This window comes from Apodemus sylvaticus, chromosome 17 (genome assembly GCF_947179515.1).
Source record: "Apodemus sylvaticus chromosome 17, mApoSyl1.1, whole genome shotgun sequence".
NCBI lineage: Eukaryota > Metazoa > Chordata > Mammalia > Rodentia > Muridae > Apodemus > Apodemus sylvaticus.
The window spans coordinates 46,166,409-46,185,946 of NC_067488.1; the positions used below are offsets into that span (position 1 = coordinate 46,166,409).

The 19,538-nt window shown below is 47.9% G+C and overlaps 1 protein-coding gene across 3 annotated transcripts in view; it reads right to left on the reverse strand.

Annotated features, from left to right (window-relative positions):
* Window positions 1-4,834: 4,834 nt before the first annotated feature.
* The window catches only part of LOC127667560 (apolipoprotein L2-like), a 75,096-nt gene continuing 60,392 nt past the window's right edge, over window positions 4,835-19,538 (reverse strand). For all 3 annotated transcript variants that reach the window (XM_052160649.1, XM_052160648.1, XM_052160650.1), the window contains exons 2-5: window positions 13,731-13,834; window positions 10,844-10,970; window positions 9,099-9,203; window positions 4,835-6,470 (exon numbers count right to left, since the gene is read on the reverse strand). In XM_052160649.1, coding sequence (XP_052016609.1) covers window positions 5,606-6,470; window positions 9,099-9,203; window positions 10,844-10,970; window positions 13,731-13,743 — 1,110 coding nt within the window. In that variant the 5' untranslated portion in view covers window positions 13,744-13,834 and the 3' untranslated portion in view covers window positions 4,835-5,605. The remainder of the gene's footprint in view (window positions 6,471-9,098; window positions 9,204-10,843; window positions 10,971-13,730; window positions 13,835-19,538) is intronic.

Consider the following 19,538-nt stretch of genomic DNA (forward strand, 5'->3'; position numbering starts at 1 on the left):
TGTTCTTTCTCTTCTAACAGCATGCCTCTGCTGTCCCCACCTCCGTACACAACCTCTCTCCTGCACTCTTAGCTGCCTTGTGGGAGGGGCAGCCACTGAGTCAATTTCAACTTCAGAATTACATTGATGTGGACAAGCCTTTTCAAGTTCCCCTCTGCCTACTGGCTACGTAAGGTGAGGCGAGAAGCCTTGGTCCTTTAATTCTGTCAACCATGATGCCTTTTGTAGCCAAGAAAATGTTGCCCAGCCAACCACAGACTGAAATGTATGAAACTGTGAGCACACAAAAAAAAGCCTTCCTTCTTTTTAATCAAGTCTGCTAGGGATATAGTCACAGTGGTGAAAGTCAATTAACACAGACTCCCCTGCCAGAAGGGCCTTGTTTTTTTTATTGCAGTTTATTTATTTTTCCCAGTGTCTGGCACTGATTTAGAAGACCATGGGTAGGTAGCCCTTGGTAATGGGCAAAAAGAGAACTTGTTGGTGGCGGTATCTTCTAACATCAGCTGTTTCCCCCCTCAGCATTCACTAATTCTCAGCCTTTGAAGTTCCTGGTCCATTGTTCTTAGAACAACACAGCCTCCTGTTTATTTTACCTTCGTGCCACTAGCAACACCTGAGCTAACCTGGGGCAATATGTTGAAGTCCTTTTGATCTGCCAGACTTACTGTTTCCTGAATTAAGCAGGCTACCTGCTGATCAGTGTGAAACACTGAAGCCAATACCCATGGAGTTCTGGGGAAAGGACTTGCTCTTAAAAGCCATATTGTGAGACCCCCCAAAAACATTACATCTCGAACAGCAATGTTGTCCTGATGTCATTTCTTCCTCACCGCCCCTACCCCCCATCTATCCCTAGCTTCTCTTCCAGGGATCCAGTACTTGGTGAAGAGGGCCCTGTGCCTTGACTGAGCAGTACAGAGGAGCTGGCTGTGATGGTGTGGGTGTGACTAGACCAGCTCCAAGAGTTTGAGGGCAGGAAAGCTGACCCTGCCTTCTGCTGGTGGTAACTTTAGGTGGCCTAGTCAGAGCCGTGCTGGAGAGCTTGCCCTGGCGGTGTGAATAAGGGAAAGCCAGTGGGCTCTGCTACCACCTAGACCCAGATCCGGGGTTCTGAGACGATCCACTCCAAAATCTGTATCATCTGAGAACAAATGGTTGGGATGTGTGAAAAGGCCAGTCCTGCTGATCCAAAGCTGCAGGAGCTCCATGAAACAGGGCAACAGTGAAAGGGGCAAGTGTACCCATGGTGTTTCTCATCCCAGGTTTCGGCACCAATGAAAGGACCATGCATCAATGAAAGGGGGCTTAAGAAGAGAGAATTGGGGGTTAAGGTAGTGTGGCATGGCAGTATGGGGGAAGGGGTTGCCCAGGCGGGCTCTTGCCCCAGCACCACCTTCCCCCTGAGGGACCACACGCACACAGGCATGGTATAGAATAGAGTTTATTCAGGGTAGAGGATGGGAGTTACAGAGGCAGAGAGAGAGAGAGAGAGAGAGAGAGAGAGAGAGAGAGAAGAGAGTGGAAGCCGGCCATGACCACGTGGAGGGGGGGGAGGAGAGCCCAAGGGGCAGAGAGGTGAGAGTAAAGATCAAAGAGGGAGAGGAGGGGCAAGTAGCCCCTTTTATAGTGGGCCAGGTCTATGGGGAGGGGCATACCTGCCTGTGGCCAGGTAAGTGTGGGGTGGAGCTTAGACAGAATACCAACAAACAGGAAAACTGGGAGGAGTCCCGATGAGGATCCACTGTCAATGGTGTCATAGAAGCCAGAGATCTTGAACCAGAGCAGTGACTCATTGCAATGAATATTCAGAAGTAAAGATGTGTGGATAGTGTGGGACATGCTGTGACACAATACAGCTTCCATGAGGTTTTCATGCTTTGTTGTTGTCATTGTGTGTGTGTGAATGTATGTGAGTGTGTGTGTGAGTGTGAGTGTGAATGTGTGTGAGTATGTTATTTAGGGGTGGGGTTTGCAAGGGCAAAGGGCAGATATGAAGAGATGGGGATATGAGAAGGATCGGGGTGCATGATATATATATATATATATATATATATATATATATATATATATATATATATATATATATACCATATACATATACATACATACATACACACACACACACACACACACACACACACACATATGGTTTTTTCAAGACAGGGTTTCTCTGTGTAGCCCTGGCTGTCCTGGAATTCACTCTGGAGACCAGGCTGCCCTCGAACTCAGAAATCCTCCTGCCTCTGCCTCCCAAGTGCTGGGGTTAAAGGTGTTTGCAACCACTGCCCTGCTGGGGTGAATGATGTGAAACAAAGAATCAATAAAAAGCTAAAAAAAAGTTCATGGGTGTCAGGCCTCTCCATTTGTGACTTCTCAAAGACTTTCTATTTATGAATACATCTGGATTCTCAACCTTCCTCTGAATCAGAATTCTCAACCTTCCTAATGCTGTGACCCTTTAATATAGTTCATCATAAAATTATTTATGTGACTTCATAGTTATAATTTTGCTACTGTTATGAATTATAATGTAAATATCTGATATACAAGATTTCTAACATGTGACCTCTGTGAAAGGGTCCTTCAATCCCCCAAGGAGTTGTGACCCACACAGGTTGTGAACCACTGCTCTAAATGATGTTTAAGAATTTTCACAAATCACTAGTTAACTACATACAGCTTCTTGCCCTGAGCTGACCAGGTGTACTGGCTGGTTTTGTGCGTCAAGGTGACACAGGCTGGCGTTATCACAGAGAAAGTAGCCTCCCTTGCAGAAATGCCTCTATGAGATCCAGTTGTAAGGTATTTTCTCAATTAGGGATCAAGTGGGGAGGGCCCATTGTGGGTACCATCCCTGGACTGGTAATCTTGGGTTCTATAAGAAAGACAGTAACAGTAAGTAACATCTCTCCATGGTCTCTGCATCAGCTCCTGCTTCCTGTCCTGTGTGAGTTCCAGTCCTAACTTCTTTTAGTGATGACAAGCAATGTGGAAATATAAGCTGAATAAACCCTTTCCTCCTCAACTTGCTTCTTGATTATGATGTTTGTGCAGGAATAGAAACCCTGACTAAGACACCAGGTGACTGATGCTTGGATCTATTTCTTGAGGATCTCACAACTGTTATCCTACTTGAGGTCTTCCTTGGGAATGGCATCACTGTCAGCCTGTACACGGTACCCTCTGGGTGGGGAATGGGAACAGCCTCTTCCTTTGGTTTTGTATTTATTCTTTCCTTCACAGTCTTCTGGATGGTGATGGAACAAGGCCATCACCACACTCTGACCGGTGATGGAGAAGGAGCTATCACTAGACTCCACCCCTTGCGGGCCTTGACCCTGTTCTCTCTGCAGACTCTCTCAGTCTGGTCCTTTGGGACATTGGTTGCTCGAAACCCTGAGCCTCTGTCACTGAACTCTCCAAGGCTCTCATGCCCTGCAAACCTCTGCACCACAGCCCTTTGAATGAACAGCCACGTACTTGTCCGGCCTGGGTAGAGATAGCCTGTCTGCACAACAAGCAAGCTCAAGAGTTAAAGGCAGAACTGGATGAACTTGTCAGCTGATGTCTCTGGGATATCCAAATTCAGATGCAAGACAGAAAGTCTGGCCTCTGGGATGAGGGAAGGTAGCTATGAACTAGGTACCAACTCAAAATGTAAATTCTTACTACCTGGCCCAACATCACTTGTAAGGTTCTTCAGATGTAAATCTCCTTAGTCTGGGCCTATTGTTTCAGAATCCACCTGCCTGAAAGGAAATGACTAAAAAGCAAAAAAGAACCTGTGACTAGAGTTCCTGGAATGCTTTTTCTACCATAATAACATAAATGGTTGGAGTAAAGCATAGCAGAATTTTTTGGCTACAAGATGGATTCTTATATATCTATATTTGCTTGGTTATACTATGTCTCAGCCACTAGGAAGAAGGAGAGTTTTCAGAATTGCCAAGTGAGATTTTCAGCTTCTGATTATACCAAGAGTTTCGCTTTTCCCAGGAGACATTTCTCGCCTCTGTCTGTAAAATATCATTTTTATAGGCTTCACTGGGCAACCGCGGCATACTGGATCTGCCAACTCTTCCCTGAGATTCTGAGAGACAATTCTGAGAAACTGTTCCTGAGAAATGATGCTAGCCTCCCGAGATTGTTCCCTGAATACAATGACTTTCCCCCTTTACCCCTCCCCACACCTGCTTGCTTGTCTTTATTTTGCCTTGTGTAAAAAATTAAAATTTGACAGCTTGATCAGAATCAGACTTGCTGTCTGTCTCTCGTGTCTCTTGTCTCTTGCCTTTCCCTAGGTAGTTACGGGGACCCTGTTGACTGTCCTGCGGGTTGGGACAAGATACAAGCTGCTACCCTGCTCATGGTGTAGGTAGCTTTCTACTCCTTTAATCCAGGAGGCAATCTTGTCTCTGTTCAGCACCACAGGAGAGGCTGACTCCATATCAAGTGCTCCCTTAGCCACACAATCCAGCCCAAAGGGAGGACAGACACACACAAGAGTGTCCTCTATGGAGAAGACCTTGAAACCACTGAGGTCATCTCAGGCTCCAGTGGTCAGAACGTAGGAAGAAGGCCACCTGGGCTGCCATGGTGCAGGGGACACTGCACCCTGTATTGCAGCCTCAGGGGAGCCTCAGCCATCAGAAGAGAAATGGAACAAGAAGGAAAAGGCCCGTGTAGGAATCTCAAACATTCCTCTTAAACCACAATAAAGAAAACAGCTTTTTAAAAGAGGAGATGTTAAAAGTTGGGAGGGAATTATCAATATCTATAGTTAACAATCCAGAAACACATGATATTATTTGTAGAAAGCACACAAAGCACATCTAGGCTGTGCTCACAAATTTATTCTTCAAAATTTATGGACCAAGTGTCGCCCTTCCTGCTCATCTTGGCAGATCTGATCCAGTTACAGCAGATTTTAAACATCAATAGGCATTAAAGCTTCTGATTTTCCAGGAGTCTGGCAGCAGAGAGAAGGACTCACCAGTCACACCCTGTCACCTCTCCTTCTGTTAGCATCCACAGTGGCATGTAGGGCCAAGAACTTGTGATGACTGGATGGTTGATGTTCCCAGCAGCCTCTCTTTCTAGTCTTGAGCATTTCACTCACGTGACCCCAGACTAATAACAGGAAATGATGTTCACAACCAGAGTCTGATTGTAAGGTTGAGAAATATTTGGAAAAACACACAATTAGGCAGAAGAAGAAAAGAGGAGAAGATCTCTGTGGCACCCAATCAAAAAGCAGTGGGAAGATTGTCAGCTCAGTGGATGGTGAGGAGGGTGAACCTCAGCTGGGTGCAGCGCAGTGGGCGTAGCTCAGGAGCAGCCATGCCGTGGCTTAGTCAGGACATGTATGGGCTTCCCAGCTTGGGAGGTTGGTTCTTAGTTGGGAGGTTGATGGATCTCAGAGCTGGAGTCTGGTAAGAGGTCATGAGACTGTCCCATCTGTGTTCTGGCTTCCTTTCTCTTAATGTGCTCTCTCCCTTTAGCAGGCACTGCTGTGCAGGGAGGCAGGGGCTCCCATGTGTTCATGGCTCTGTCCAGCACACTCCCTCCCCCAGTTCTCTGCGCTGCACTGAAGAGGAAGAGGTCACTGAATCAGGCTGTCATGAACCTGTTTGAGCTCCTCCAGCTTCTGCTCCAGGTCCCGAGCTTGCTGCCGCAGCTCTGCAGCACACTCTGACTTAGCACCCTCATGCAAATGCTTCGAGTCTTGCATGAGGTTGACAACATCCAGCAGGAGGAATAAACCTGTGGTGGCTGCACCCATGATCCGGGCTCCTTTGGTCATTGCCAGAGGGGTACCTCTGAAGGCTTTCTGCACCTGTTTAGACTTTCTGGCAGATATCATCCCTGTGGTCATGAGACGCTTGGCATTGTTTGCTAGGCGAGGGTTGGCTTTGGTCAGCTTGATGGCATCAATGTTATTCTTGATGTTTTCCAGGTTCTTGAAGGAATTCTTGGATAAGGAAACAAGTCTGGGGCCACTCTCATCCAAAACGTCTTTAATGTCCTCCATTGTGTCTTTGTTGGTTGACACCAGCTTGCTGGCTTCAGCTTTAGCAGACGCCACATTTACCTTTTCCACAATACTGGTGGAAACACTAGTCACAGCTGCTGCTGCCCCCAGCCCCAAGCCAGTGGCTGTCAGTGCCAGACTGACCCCTGCTGTCACAGGTGCCAGAGACAGACCAAGGATTGTCAGGACTCCAGACACAGCGCTGCTGGAGCCGGCCACCACCTGTGAGATGGTGCAGTCCCTGTGCACCTTGTCAACCTTGTCTGCCAGGGCGCGGAGCTTCCTGATGCACCCCTCCAGCTCCAGTTTCACCTGAGAATAAGCATCCAAGAAACTCTCCTTGTGCCACAGGGCATCTTGGAGCTCGACTTCATCTTCTGAGTCAGTGTCAGCTACAATCTCACCACGGGCTTCGCTCAAGGCATCTTCCTCTTTCCTGTAACAGCAGAGATACATGAGTGAGGAAGACAGCTTGTAAAGTAAGATGTGTCTCATGGAAGCCACAGAGCACTCACTTTGAAGCCCAGGAGAAGGTTACAGCTCTATAAGCTCTCTCTTACTGGGAAGAGCCTGCTTGACAAGTCATTCTTCCTAAGAACACAGTGAGTTCAAAACCATCTATAATTGTCCTTTTAATTTTTTAAAGATTATATTTTTATTTATGTTATGTATATGAGTGCACTGTCATGGTCTTCAGACACATCAGAAGAGGGCACCTGATCCCATTACAGATGGTTGTGAGCTACCATGTAGTTGTTGGGAACTGAGCTCAGGATCTCTGGTAGAGCAAGCAGTCAGTGCTCTTAACCACTGAGCCATCTCTCCAGCCCCATCCTTTCAATTTTCTATCCTTTGTGTATGAGTGTTTCTCCTGCATGTGTGTCTGGGTACCACATTCACTCCTGGGGCCTGTGGATGGTAGAAAAAGGCAGGCATCAGATCCCTGGAACTAGAATTCCAACAGTGCTGAGTCATCATGAGGGGGCTGGGCACTGAGTGACTCAGTCATCTGGAAGAGCAGCCTGTGCTCCTCACCGATGAGCCCCTGTCTCACCCTCCAGCACACCCTTGTATTGGTAGACATTTCACAAGGGAGCCTTCCCCTCAGGGTCAATGTCATTGCTACCAAAACACTTTCCCCTAGGAGCTCTATACAAAGAGAGAGAAGTTAGAGAGAAAATAATCCTTTCATTTAGGGACCCTCCATGTTCCCTCAAGTGTTCCCTCTGGTAATAACAGCAATGCTTTGACCTCAGCTGCTGGGACATGACCTGTGTATCCTACAATGTCCTGCTGGCCAGGAGTGTCCATGTTTGCCCGCAGCCTTGTGCTGCGAGACTCTGCAAGTTGCACAACACTAATAGAGAAATGTATATAGGACATTCTTTGAAGCTGGAGGTCTTTTTTGCACTGCAGTGGTGTGTACCATTGAGCTAATGGGGCAGCTCACAGCTAAGATCCATCCATTCAAAACACAGCACATAGATTTCCCTTCTAGCTGTGAGTGAAGGTAAAGAAACACGAGTGGATTCCCCATTTACATGTGGGGAATCCCGTTCACATGTGGGGAATCCCGTTCACATGTGGGGAATCCTGTTCACATGTGGGGAATCCCGTTCACAGGGGCTCCCATTCCCAAGGCATCTCACTGAGCCTCTATAAGAGTGTAAGTAACAGGGACTTGAGAATTCCAAACACAGAGGTTCTTAAGCACTTCCCAGAAAGAATTCTTAGCCCAAGAAAGGTGAGGTGTGGTGGGGATTTTGCTGTCACCTCTGATCCCAGAAGAAGAAGACACTGAAGGTACGGACTTCCGTGGTGAAGAAAGACCCCGGTCACCGGTGGGAGCAGTGTATTTGACGAAGGCCCAGCAAACTCTGGACACTGAAGCTTAGGCTGACAACATTTTGTTCCACAAGAAAACCTTAACTATTCTAAACTGTTTCCCCAGGATGGATGGACCTTGGCTTCCCTGCCTTTCCTGTGCATCTGGGCTTGCCCTGCACAGACTTGTCAAGATTCCTAAGTCAGGTTGTGAGAACATTCTACATTTGATGCTTAACAGGTTCCCATGTTCAGTCATAGGAGGGTTTGGCCTTGACTTTCCTCAGGAGGAATCCCATGAGGTCAGCTTCACAGTGCCTCTCCTCTCTGCTCTCGACTGCCTGTGACTCGTCTGCTGTAAGTCTCAGCTGAATGAACTGACAGAATTGTTCTGTCTTTTGTCTTAGAGCAGCAGTCCTGAATGGTGTCTTCCTGCCTGTGTTAATTGTGTATCAGAATAACTGATCTTTCCCATGGAGCTTTCTTGGTGTGTGACACTCCACGTGACCTCTCACATGAGGCACTGTGTCCCAAGGGCAACAAAGATTCTGCTTAAAGCCTTTGAAGGGACCTGAGGATGCAACTAAGCTGGTGCAGTGTTTGTCATACAAACAGGAGGACCTGAGTTCAGTCTTCCAGAGGCCACATAGGAAAGCCAGGCTCTGGGCCTGGGCCTGTCATCCCTGCTTGGGGATGCAGAGTCAGGAGGATCCTCATGCTCTCTGGTCAGTCAATCTGGTCACAGTGATGAGTTCCAGGTAAATAAAGGCAATTGTTATTGTAATGGGGTTGGAGAGAACTCCTCCATTCAGAATGTATGGTTCTCTTGCAGAACAAGTGAGTTCAGGTCCCAGCACCCACACTTGGTGACTCACAGCTGTAGGGATCTGGTGTCCTCTTTGGCCTTGATGTCCTATGGCTGTGACTGTACTATGGGTTAGGGAGCTCACGCACGCCCTCACGCATGCCCTCACTTAATTTCAATACTGCGTGTCCTTAAATCCTCCATCTTCAAACACAGTCACCAGGGTCAGGGCTTTTACCACTCAGTTTAGGGACACAACTCAGTCCCTAACACGAGTGACATCATTAAAATATGTCCTGTGGCAGGTGCTTGGGTACACACTTAACCAGCATGTCCCTGATCTACTCAGACTCTTGTGCATGGTCCTCTAACCTCACCGTGTTCTTTTCCCTTCCCATCTAGAGAGAAGGTTTCCCTGAGTCTGTGCCTGAGTACCTCTCGTTCTCGTCCTGCAGGTCATTTTGGACCTCGTCTTCATCTTCTCCATCAGGATCTGCAAAGATCTCAGCAAGAGCTTCTCTCAAGACAGCTTCCTCCTCCCTGTAATAGTAGAGACTGACTGATACAGGAAAAGTGCTTGTAAAATACTCACCCGCATGCAGAAACCACACACACACACACACACACACACACACACACACACATGCACACCCGTATACACATACACGCACATACACATGTATACTCACACACACACACACTAATACACTTTAAAAGCTAACTTTTGTTGAACACCTACTGTGTGCAGGCTGCCTACTGTGTACAGGCCACACGCTCGGCTCTCCACACACTCGGCTCTCCACACGCATTATCTTATTCTCACATTGTCATTCAATAGTGACCAAATAAAGAAGAAGCTAATAAACTAATGTCCCATGGTCACAGGAATGGCAATGGCAGGGATCATTTTGTTCTCTACGGCTGCTATCGCCCCCCAACCAGAGGCTCTTCCCTAATAGAGAACATGGTGATTAAAAATATTTACTGAGATGTGTCTACCTGAATCTAACTACTTGGTTCTGGGAAGCCATAATGGACCCTCACTAACAGCCCAGAGGGCTGGTAGGGCAAAGGTCCTGAGTAAAATAAAGAAGAGCCTCTCCCCATGAACTGCTGGTTGAAGGGAAGTTCTGAGATAACCACGGGATGCCCCAGACTCTTCAAACATCAGATGTCTCCACTGGATGGCCCTTATCTCTTCCTGCTGAAACTGCCAAGAATGCCCCTCCCTCCTTTGTTCTTGCCTCGAGGCGAGCTCTTCCTCTGAAAGCTTAAAACCTGTGTACCCTGGAAAATTAAACGAGACCTTGACAATTGAACCCCCCTTTGCCTGGTCTCCTTTTTCTCCCCCCCTTTGACCCTCAGGTAGCACCCCTTCAGAACCCTCAATAACTGGACCTGCTGGACGGGTCATAGTGGCGTCTGAACAGGGACCCAACTACCGGACAACGGAGAAACCCTGGGAAAAGGAGGACCCCACAGACCGCATCACTCGTGCGTCGCTGGAGGGGCAGGTAAGTGGCCAAAAAATTGTCGTCCAATTGTCATGGGGAAACAATTATCAAAATAAGCTTGTTTTATAGGAGAAATCAAGCAATCATTCAGGGAGAGAGGAATAAGAGTTAAGAAAAAACATTTAATTAAATTCTTTTGTTTTATTGATAAAAAAATGCACTTGGTTGGTTTTAAGTGGATCTGACATTCACCTGCTAACTTGGAATATGGTTGGTAAAGAGATTAATAAGATTTTGAAAACAGGTGAAACAGTGTCTGATGCATTTTTTTAGTTACTGGGGCCTTATACGGGACATAATAATAGATGCTGAAAATGGAGGGGCGCGTGCCCGTCTGTTAGCTGTTGCTGGCGACTTTCTGCAAGCCTCAAGACCTCCATCACGCAAAAGCAAAAGCGGAGAGGGTGAGCTGTGCTCTCCATGTCCCTCTGTGACTGTAGATATGGCTGGGGGCTCATTTGTGATGTAATAGAGAGTGTGAACGAGTACCCTGCTGAATATTGCCTCTGCCCTTTGACCCTCAGGTAGCACCCCTTCAGAACCCTGAATAACTGGACCCGCTTGACGGGTCATACTTGGTTTGTCTGGGGAGAGTATCCCTGCCCTGAACAAGTCAACCAGGCCTGAATAAACTCTGGTACTGCTGGTGTCCCCTAGGGAGGTAACCTGGACAAATCAACTTCTGCCACAAACTGTTTCCAGGTTTCCTCTTCTGTCAGCAGGAGCTGCAGGTCTTCTGTGCTCCTCGTGTCCAAGAGGCAGTTAACCATAGTCTCAATGAAGCATTCTCTGTCTAGATGAGAAGGAGATGTATATGGTTAGAGGACCGTGCACAAATGGGTCAGGCTGGTTATTTTTTGTCTGAGCCCTTGTCATGTGGAGTATTTTAATGGTGTCACTAGTGGTAGGGCTGAGTGTATCCTTAAACTCATTTGTAAAATCCCTAACCCTGGTGACTGTTTTTGGAGGCAGAGCCTTTAAGCACACATAATGGGGAAATTAAGTGAGGGTGTGTGTGAGCTCCTGTCGTATCCTGTTGGCGCCCTTACAGAAGCAGGAAGAAACTGCCCTCCCTTTTCCCTCCTTCTCTTTCTCCCCCTGTCTGTTTTCTCTTTCCCTGCCCCTCTCCCTCTGTCCAGGCACACAGACAGGACATAGGAACTCCCTGCCAAGCAGGAAGAGAGTGCTCTCCAGGTCCAACCTGCTACACTTTGATTGTGGGTGTCAGATCCAGAGCACTGAGAGAAGAGGTCTGTTTTTTATAAGCCACCTGCCCAGTGACTTTTTGATGACACCCTGAGGAGACTAATGAGCCCAGGAGGTGTCCTGGTACTTTGCAGGGATTTGCATCTTGTTCAGCTTAGAACAATAAGGAAGTGAGCCCTTCATTCCCAGGAAGAGGGGGAAATCCCAGTGATGGTGTCCATTTGCTGTGTGCCTGGTGTTGGCTCTTGAATGTGGATTTACACCTTTTTCCTTATTTCTATTTTGTATATATGAATGTTTGCCTGTGTTTATGTATGTGCACTGTGTGTGTGCCCGGTACCCATGGAGCCCATTGGATCTGATGTATGACAGTTTACAGACTGTTGGGAACCTAATGTGGGTGCTGGGAAGTGAACCTAGGTCCTCTGTGTTGGTATTCTGTCTAAGCTCCACCCCACACCTACCTGGCAATAGCCAGGTATGCCCTGCCCCATAGATCTGGCCCACTATAAAAGGGGCTACTTGCCCCTCCTTGATCTCTCTCTCTCTTTGATCTCTTCCATCCCACTCTCACCTCTCTGCCCCTTGGGTTTTCCTCCCCTCCCCCTCTCTCCATGTGGTCATGGCTGGCCTCCACTACTCTCTCTCTCTGCCTTTCTCTACTTCCACTGTACCACTAACTTCTAACCTCTACCCTGAATAAACTCTATTCTATACCATGCTTGTGTGTGTGTGGTCCCTCAGAGGGAAGATATGCCTGGACAAGGGCCTGCCTGGGCACCCCCTTCCCCTACACTGCCGTGCCACACTCCCTTAACCCCCAATCCTCTCTTTTTAAGCCCCTTCATTCTGCAGGAGCAGCAAGTGCTCTTAACCACTGAGCCATTCTCTAGGCCCAAATGTGACCTTCAACACAGGAATGGCCAGTTTTTAATCCAGAGTTTCAACTCCTCTAGATCAATAATATGTAAAAGTTCAGTAGCCCTTATCTGGGGGTTGTGAGGGTGTTTCTCCATCTGATCAGATCATAATGCCTGAGCTAATGAGGGTTCAAAGTCTGAGTGGAGGCATCATGGGAAGAGGGCCCTGCTGGAGTCTGGAGTGCACTGAGGATGTGTCTCTGGGGTTAATGGTCATTGTCTTGTTTTTGTTCTTGCTTTGTCTGTTACTGTTTATGTCTGTAGTGGTGTGAACTGATATCTCCTTCTTCCTGCCTTTTTGCATCCCTGGAATTATGAAATCATATAACACTGTAAGCAAAATAAATCTGTTCTCATTAGTCACAACAATGATAAACTCGAGTAACACCAGCTTTAAAAACTATGAATGGGGCTAGAGAGATGGCTCAGGGGTTAAGAGCACTGACTGCTCTTTCAGAGGTCCTAAGTTCAATTCCCAGCAACCACATGGTGGCTCACAACCATCTGTAATGGAATCTGATGCCCTCTTCTGGTGTGTCTGAAGACAGGAACAGTGTAATCACATATAATAACTAAATATATCTTTAAAAATTATGAATGTATGGTTGAATGAATGAATGAATTAATGGTCTATAGAGACAACAGAAGAATTTTAAAAATTAAATGGAGCCCAGCATAGTGGTGCATGCTTTTAATCCAGCACTTGGGAGGCTGAAGCAGGGAGATCTCTGTGAGTTTGAGGCTAGGCTAGGAACTGATGGGAATGAGTTCCACCACACTCATTAACCTCAGAGACACCCCCAGTGCATTCCTGACTCCAGCGGAGCCACTTCCCATCGTGCCTCACGCTGTCTTTGTCCCTCTCATTAGCTCAGACACTTAAGCTCTGATTAGATAGACATGCACCAACCCCCAGATAAGTTACTGAACTTGTAGATATTTATTAATCCAGTGGTGCTGAAACTCCGGATTATAAAGTGACCATTCCTATATTGAAGGCCACATTTGGGGTTGGAGAACGGCTCAGGCTGGAGGAGGGTGGGCAGCCTCCTCAAGGACTGTGTCCCAGGTTCAGCTGAAAAGAAGCCACCTCAAGAGGGAGAGGGATAGAGCTGCCTCTAATTTCCTCCTTCTCTTCCTCTTCCTTTTCTACCCTCTCTCCTTCCCTCCCCTCCTCCCTCTCTCCCTCCCTTCCTCCCTTTCTCCCTCCCTTCCTCTCTCTCCTCCTGGATTCCTATTTTCAGACTGGGTATTGAGGAGGTGACTCCTGGGAAATTACTCAAGACAAAGTGAGGAAGGGGAGACGCTCTGACCCAGGACTGGGAAACTCTCTGTGCTCCCCTTGGGGTTTTCGTCTGCATCTTTGAATCCCAGCAGGCAGAGCACAGAGGCTCTGGCAGTCCTAGGTCATGTGCAAGATTGCTTACCTGGGGTGCCCATGACAGCTGCTAAGTCTAGGTGTCAGGCAGAGGACTTGACAGGTGTTCCTTATGACTCACCAGGTGTCCAGGCTACAGGAGGGAAAGGCACCCTGTGAGAGAATGGGGACAGCTTAGTGATCAGGGATCTGGGACACACAGTTCTTTCAACAGTGGCTGCCAAGGACCAAAAGAACTTGACCCTCCTTTCTCCTGTTTCTCTGGGCTCTGTCACTGCTATTTAATGAAGTTGGTCTTGTGACCCCAGCCCTGCTGCTCTCTCCATAGCAAGGAGAAGGACCACTGCCCTGTTGGGGACACTGGAGAAGGCATTAGCTGAGGACACAGCTATGGAGAAAGGACTGACTCTGCACATAGAGAGATGGGGGTGGGGTGGGGAATGTTCTGGCAGCCATCTGCAGGTGGAAACTGCATTTAATGGTTACTTTGTATACTTACTGTCTTAGTCATTGTTTCATTGAGGGGAAGAGATACCATGACTGAGGCAAGGCTTATAAAGAAAACATTTTACTGAGGCTTGCTTACACCTTCAGAGGTTTAGTACACTTATGGTCATGGTGGGGAGCATGGTAGCATGGAGGCAGACTTGGTGTTAGGGAAGTGGAGAGTTATATTCCAGATCCTCAGGCAGCAGAGAGACAGAGAGACACTGGGCCTGGTCTGGGCTTTTGAAAGCTCAAAATCAGGCTGGAGAGATGGCTTGGCAGTTAAGAGCACTGACTGCTTTTCCTGAGGTCCTGATTTCAAATCCCAGCATCCACATGGTGGCTCACAACCATCTATAATGAGATCTGATGCCCTCTTCTGGTGTGTCTGAAGATAGCTACAGTGTACTTACATATAATAATAAGTAAATAAATCTTTTTTTTTTTTAAAGCTCAAACCAGGTGGTAGTGGCACATGCCTGTAATCCCAGCACTCTGGGAGGCAGAGGCAGGCAGATTTTTGAGTTCAAGGCTGCCTGGTCTACAAAGTGAGTTCCAGGACAGCCAGGGCTATATAGAGAAACCCTGTCTCAAAAAAAAAAAATCCAAAAAAACCAAAAAAAAAAAAAAAATTCAAAGTCCACCTCTACTGACACACTCCAACAAGACCACCCTTCCTAATTCCTCCCAAGTATTGCCACACCCTAATGACCAAACATCAAATATGGTGGCCTTTCCAAGTCAAGGCACAACCCTTACTTTCCATGATACTCTGGGCTCCTAACTCATATGTAACGAAGTCCTTACATATATTTAGCTAATGTGTGTGGCTTTTCAGTGTTGATAGAGTGAGGCCTTGAACTTGGGACTTTCTAATCCACATCCCACTTTCAGATGAGCAAGTTCCACTATCTAAACATATACCGCTTCCCTCCTGTTCGTATTACAAGTGTGCGTTGTAGTGTGTGTATGTCATAAACAGTTCTTCTGTATCCACAGCACTACCTTGTGCCAAGTACCAGATCCTCAGTTTACCAAGTTTACCGGGGTTGCCTGTGGCTTCCCAGGGTCCACACCCTCCTTGCTTCTGCGATATCCTTGTCCCATCAGGCCCTGGAGTCCTGCCTGGTCCCTGCCCTGTTGTGTGCTCCCTTTGACTCCTGCTCTTCCCAGTGACTTCTGAACCTTATGTTGTTGCTAATCATATGTAAATAATAATGCAGAGTGTTCTTATCCTGTCAGTGCCTGCATTTGAGAGTATTTCCTTATGGTATTTGTGTAAGTGGATAACTGAGTTAAAGGACGGTCAAATCTAAAACAGGCAGTGTGTGAGAGTGTTCACTCTTTCATTCTCACCAGTGATGAGGTTTGTGTGTGTGTGTGTGTGTGTGTGTGTGTGTGTGTGACTTTATAAAGAGAGAATCAGAAACTGCACTGAGATTGCCTTGGAAGCCGAGGAAGCAGGAAAGCAAACACATTTAGCAGTATTGGGAGAAGGCGCCAGCCCCTCCTCCTGGGACCTGACTGAACTGAGAGGGAATGTATTTGTTGCTATGGTGAGAGCTGAAGACAACCGCTGACTCATTCTCTGGACCGCTCTCCACCCTTCTAACCCATAACTCCCTTTGCTTGCCAAAGCTCTCCAAGTGTGCATGTAGCCTCCTCTGGCCTCGCTGTGTAGCCTGAGAGAAACTTGAACTCCTAATCTTAGACCTGCGCCACCCAAGGGCCCTGATAGCAGCAGTGTTTCCTCTCACCCCCACCTCCCTCAAGCTTTCCCATACTCACATGAAGTCAGAAGGTGATAGGAAGAGAATCCTTCAAAAAACAGAAGAGCCCGTCAGAGTCTGAGACATGGCATGTGCTCTGAAGTCCCCTCCCCAAAGGGAAACCAAAGTCAGCTCCTGAGGCCCCGACTCCTGTTCAGTACTGCTAACAAGGACTTGGGACTTTAGGGGACAGGGGTGGAGTTATCTCATCATTGGCAAATAAAAAATAAAACTCACATAAATACAAAGATGCATTTTAAAGCTAACTTGTTGGCCAAAGATTTTACATGTTGGGATGATGACGACTGATCCCACTATTGGGGCGCATTTCTGCTGTAGCTGGAGGGTTGTGGAAGGATGTGGAGTTTTATAGGACAGTCTCAACACCCAGGCAGGACTGTAGGATGCCCAGGTGGGGCACACATTCACATGTCCAGCAGGTCGCAGAGAGAACAGAGGAAACCTTGTGCCGGGGTGTGAGGGTAGCTCAGATTAGCTTGCTGTAAGGCCATAGTGGGGTAGGAACTGACCATCTGTATTCCTCAGGGTTCTCTAGAGCAACAGAGCTTATACAGGGAATCTCTCTCTGTATATAGAATCATTAATATAGATCCATTAATTAGAATGACTCACAGGCTCTGCTTTAGCTAGTCCAACAAAGGCTGTCTATGAATGGAAGGTTGGAGACTCCAGTAGCTGCTCAGTCCACAAGGCTGGCTTTCAGAACACTCTGGAATCCCGTAGAAAGAGGCCCTAGTGCCCTTGTAGAAACGGACTTGCTAGCGAAGCGAAGGTAAGCAGGCAAAGAGCGAAAGCTTCCTTCTTCCCCGTCCTTATGTAAGCTCCCAGCAGAAGGTGTGGCCGAGATTAGAGGCTGGCCTTACCTTCTCAATCAGTCTGTCTAAAGAGCCATCACAACCACCGTAACAGAGCCCACAACATACATGGACGCTGTGCCACCAAAGGTAAAAACTGTTAGGAAATAAAACACTTTTGGAAACTCGAGTGATGAAGTTTGAAATGCACAGCTGTATGGAGCTAAGTATGATCGGGGACTATGTGTGCACCTGCGTCCAAGTTCACTGGGTTAGCATGTTGTTTAAATTGGTTCAAGAAAGGAATTTAAATTATTTCCATGATCTATATGCCAAGTTCCCCATTGTTGTGGGATCCAGAATGAGTGACCTGACTTCTTCCCTCTGAGCATGTCCAGGGCCAGAGACAAGCACTGCTTTCCTGGTACCTAGTTTTCCTTGGACTCTGTGGCATGTGTGTGATAGCCGAAGAGAGCTGACACCTGCCTGGGGTGACTGGAGCAGCCAGTCTGAACTGTTTATCAGATGGCAAAGGGATATTCCAAGAGGAAAATTACAGTACATAATGCCACAGCTCTGATTTTGCCTTTAAAGGGGAAACTGGTAATTTTTAGTAGTCCAAAGTTTCTACACTATTCTTTGCATGCACAGGCATACAGGCGGCCCCTGCCTGGACTCTGCCCTTTGTTCTTTCAAACACACTTCAGCACCATTCACAGGACTGTGCACCTCCTCCCAGTCCCTACACTGATATCCTTTCCCACCAGGACACACAGAACACCCTCTGTCTTCCTTCTACAGCCCCACAGACTGAAGGGAGCTGGCTAAGGCCAGGGGTGCAGGCTTGGCATGTGCCTACTTAGCTTCCTTCAGTCTTTTCTGGGCCTCAGATTCCCCTGTGGAACCTGGCACAGACACACACCCGTGGGAGTCATCGTCCACGCTCTGGGTTCCTTTTGTCTCACAAGGCCATGTGTGCCACCATGCTATTTTTCACACAGCAATACCTTAGGGACATCCCCAGGGTAGTCACGACACAAGGATGGGTGGATTCTGGGTTCTCTCCACTTTCCATTCGCATCCTTCAAATCCTCCATCCCCAGAGGGCACCCAGAACAGCTATGTTCCCTCTGAGGTTCCCAAGCCATTTATGAGGCAGCCTCGAACTAAGTTGAACTCCTTAGTGGTCCCATCCAAGTGCAGGTGGGTTTCCTGCACTTTCTTTTGCTTAGGAATGAGGAAAGGAAAACCTAACCAGATGCAAATTCATCTCTAGGACGCTGAACCTGTGACCTGGTCCAAGGCCTAAATCACATCCTTAAAGTAGGAGAGTAGGCCTTCCTTTTTTGGAGTGGCTGGGAGCAAGGGCAGAATTATTTACTTATGGAAGAATCGTTTCTGGCTGAGTTGGATCAGACACAGCGGTCCTTAGTAGAATGTTCTGTTCCAGGTGTGTACCTGAGAGGCTACCAGAGGTGAGCTCTGAACCTATACTCTGAGCCCATAAAGGCAAGTGAGAGACACCCCTGCTGAGCAGCTGAGGACCCAGGGGACATCCCAGGCAAGCCACTCTCAGGCACCACCCTTGTTGGCATTTTGTCTAGGCTCCACCCCACAGTAACCTGGCAACAACCAGGTGTGCGGACTCAGTATAAAAGGGGCTGCTTGCCCCTTCCTCTCTCTCTTGCTCCTGCTCCCCCTCTGAAGGGGGCTTAAAAAGAGAGAAGGGGGGTTTAGAGAATGTGGCGCGGTGGTGTGGAGGAAGGGGGTCCCCAGGTGGGCCTATGCCCAAGTACCTCTTCCCCCTGAGGGACCACATGCACACAGACATGGTATAGAATAGAGTTCATTCAGGGCAGAGGATGAGAGTTAGAGAGGAAGAGAGAGAGAGAGAGAGAGAGAGAGAGAGAGAGAGAGAGAGAGAGAGAGAGAGAGAGGTGGAGGCTGGCCATGACCACGTGGAGAGGGGGGGAGGGGAGGAGAGCTCAAGAGGGCCAGAGAGGTGGGATTGTGATGGGAGAGAGTGAAGAGAGAGAGAGAGAGCAAGAAGAGAGAGAGAGGAGGGGGCAAGTAGCCCCTTTTATAGTGGGCCAGGTCTATGGCGTGGGGCACACCTGGCTATTGCCAGGTAAGTGTGGGGTGGAGCTTAGACAGAATACCAACACCCTCTGTCCCCATTCTCCTGTCCCTTCCCCACGTTCTCATGGCCGGCCTCTACTCCTCTATTCTCTCTGCCTTTCTCTGTCTCTATTCCCTCAACTCCCCTCCCCAGGTCCTGAATAAACTCTATTCTATACTATACCTTCATGTAGCTTGTCCCTTAGGGGGAAGCCTCGGCATGGGACCACTGAGGCACCCTTTTCCCCCCACACCTGACTACACATCCACCAACATAATCCTTCTCTCCTTATATTTTTATAAAACACAACAACACTCAGTCTAGCCCTCTCCACGTACCCAGTCAGAGATGTGACCTCAGACCCTCATCTCTCATGACTGGATGCGTCTCTGTAGTCTCAGTCAGCTACACTGACTGTGGGACTCTGTGGATCACTTACCAGCTCTCCTGGGCCCGGTATACAAGCCACTGCCCATGCCCTCACCTGGCTTCTTGGTGCAGAGACCTGGACTCAGAGTTCAGGAACAAATGTGGATAGTGGGAATAACAGTTTCCAGAAGGAATCCCCGATGCTCACTTGCTGATTAGAACTTCTATGACTGGAGAGGTTGCAAGAGCCTAATTCCAGTTGCCTCTGGCCATCTTTATTGCCCTGAATTATCATTCCT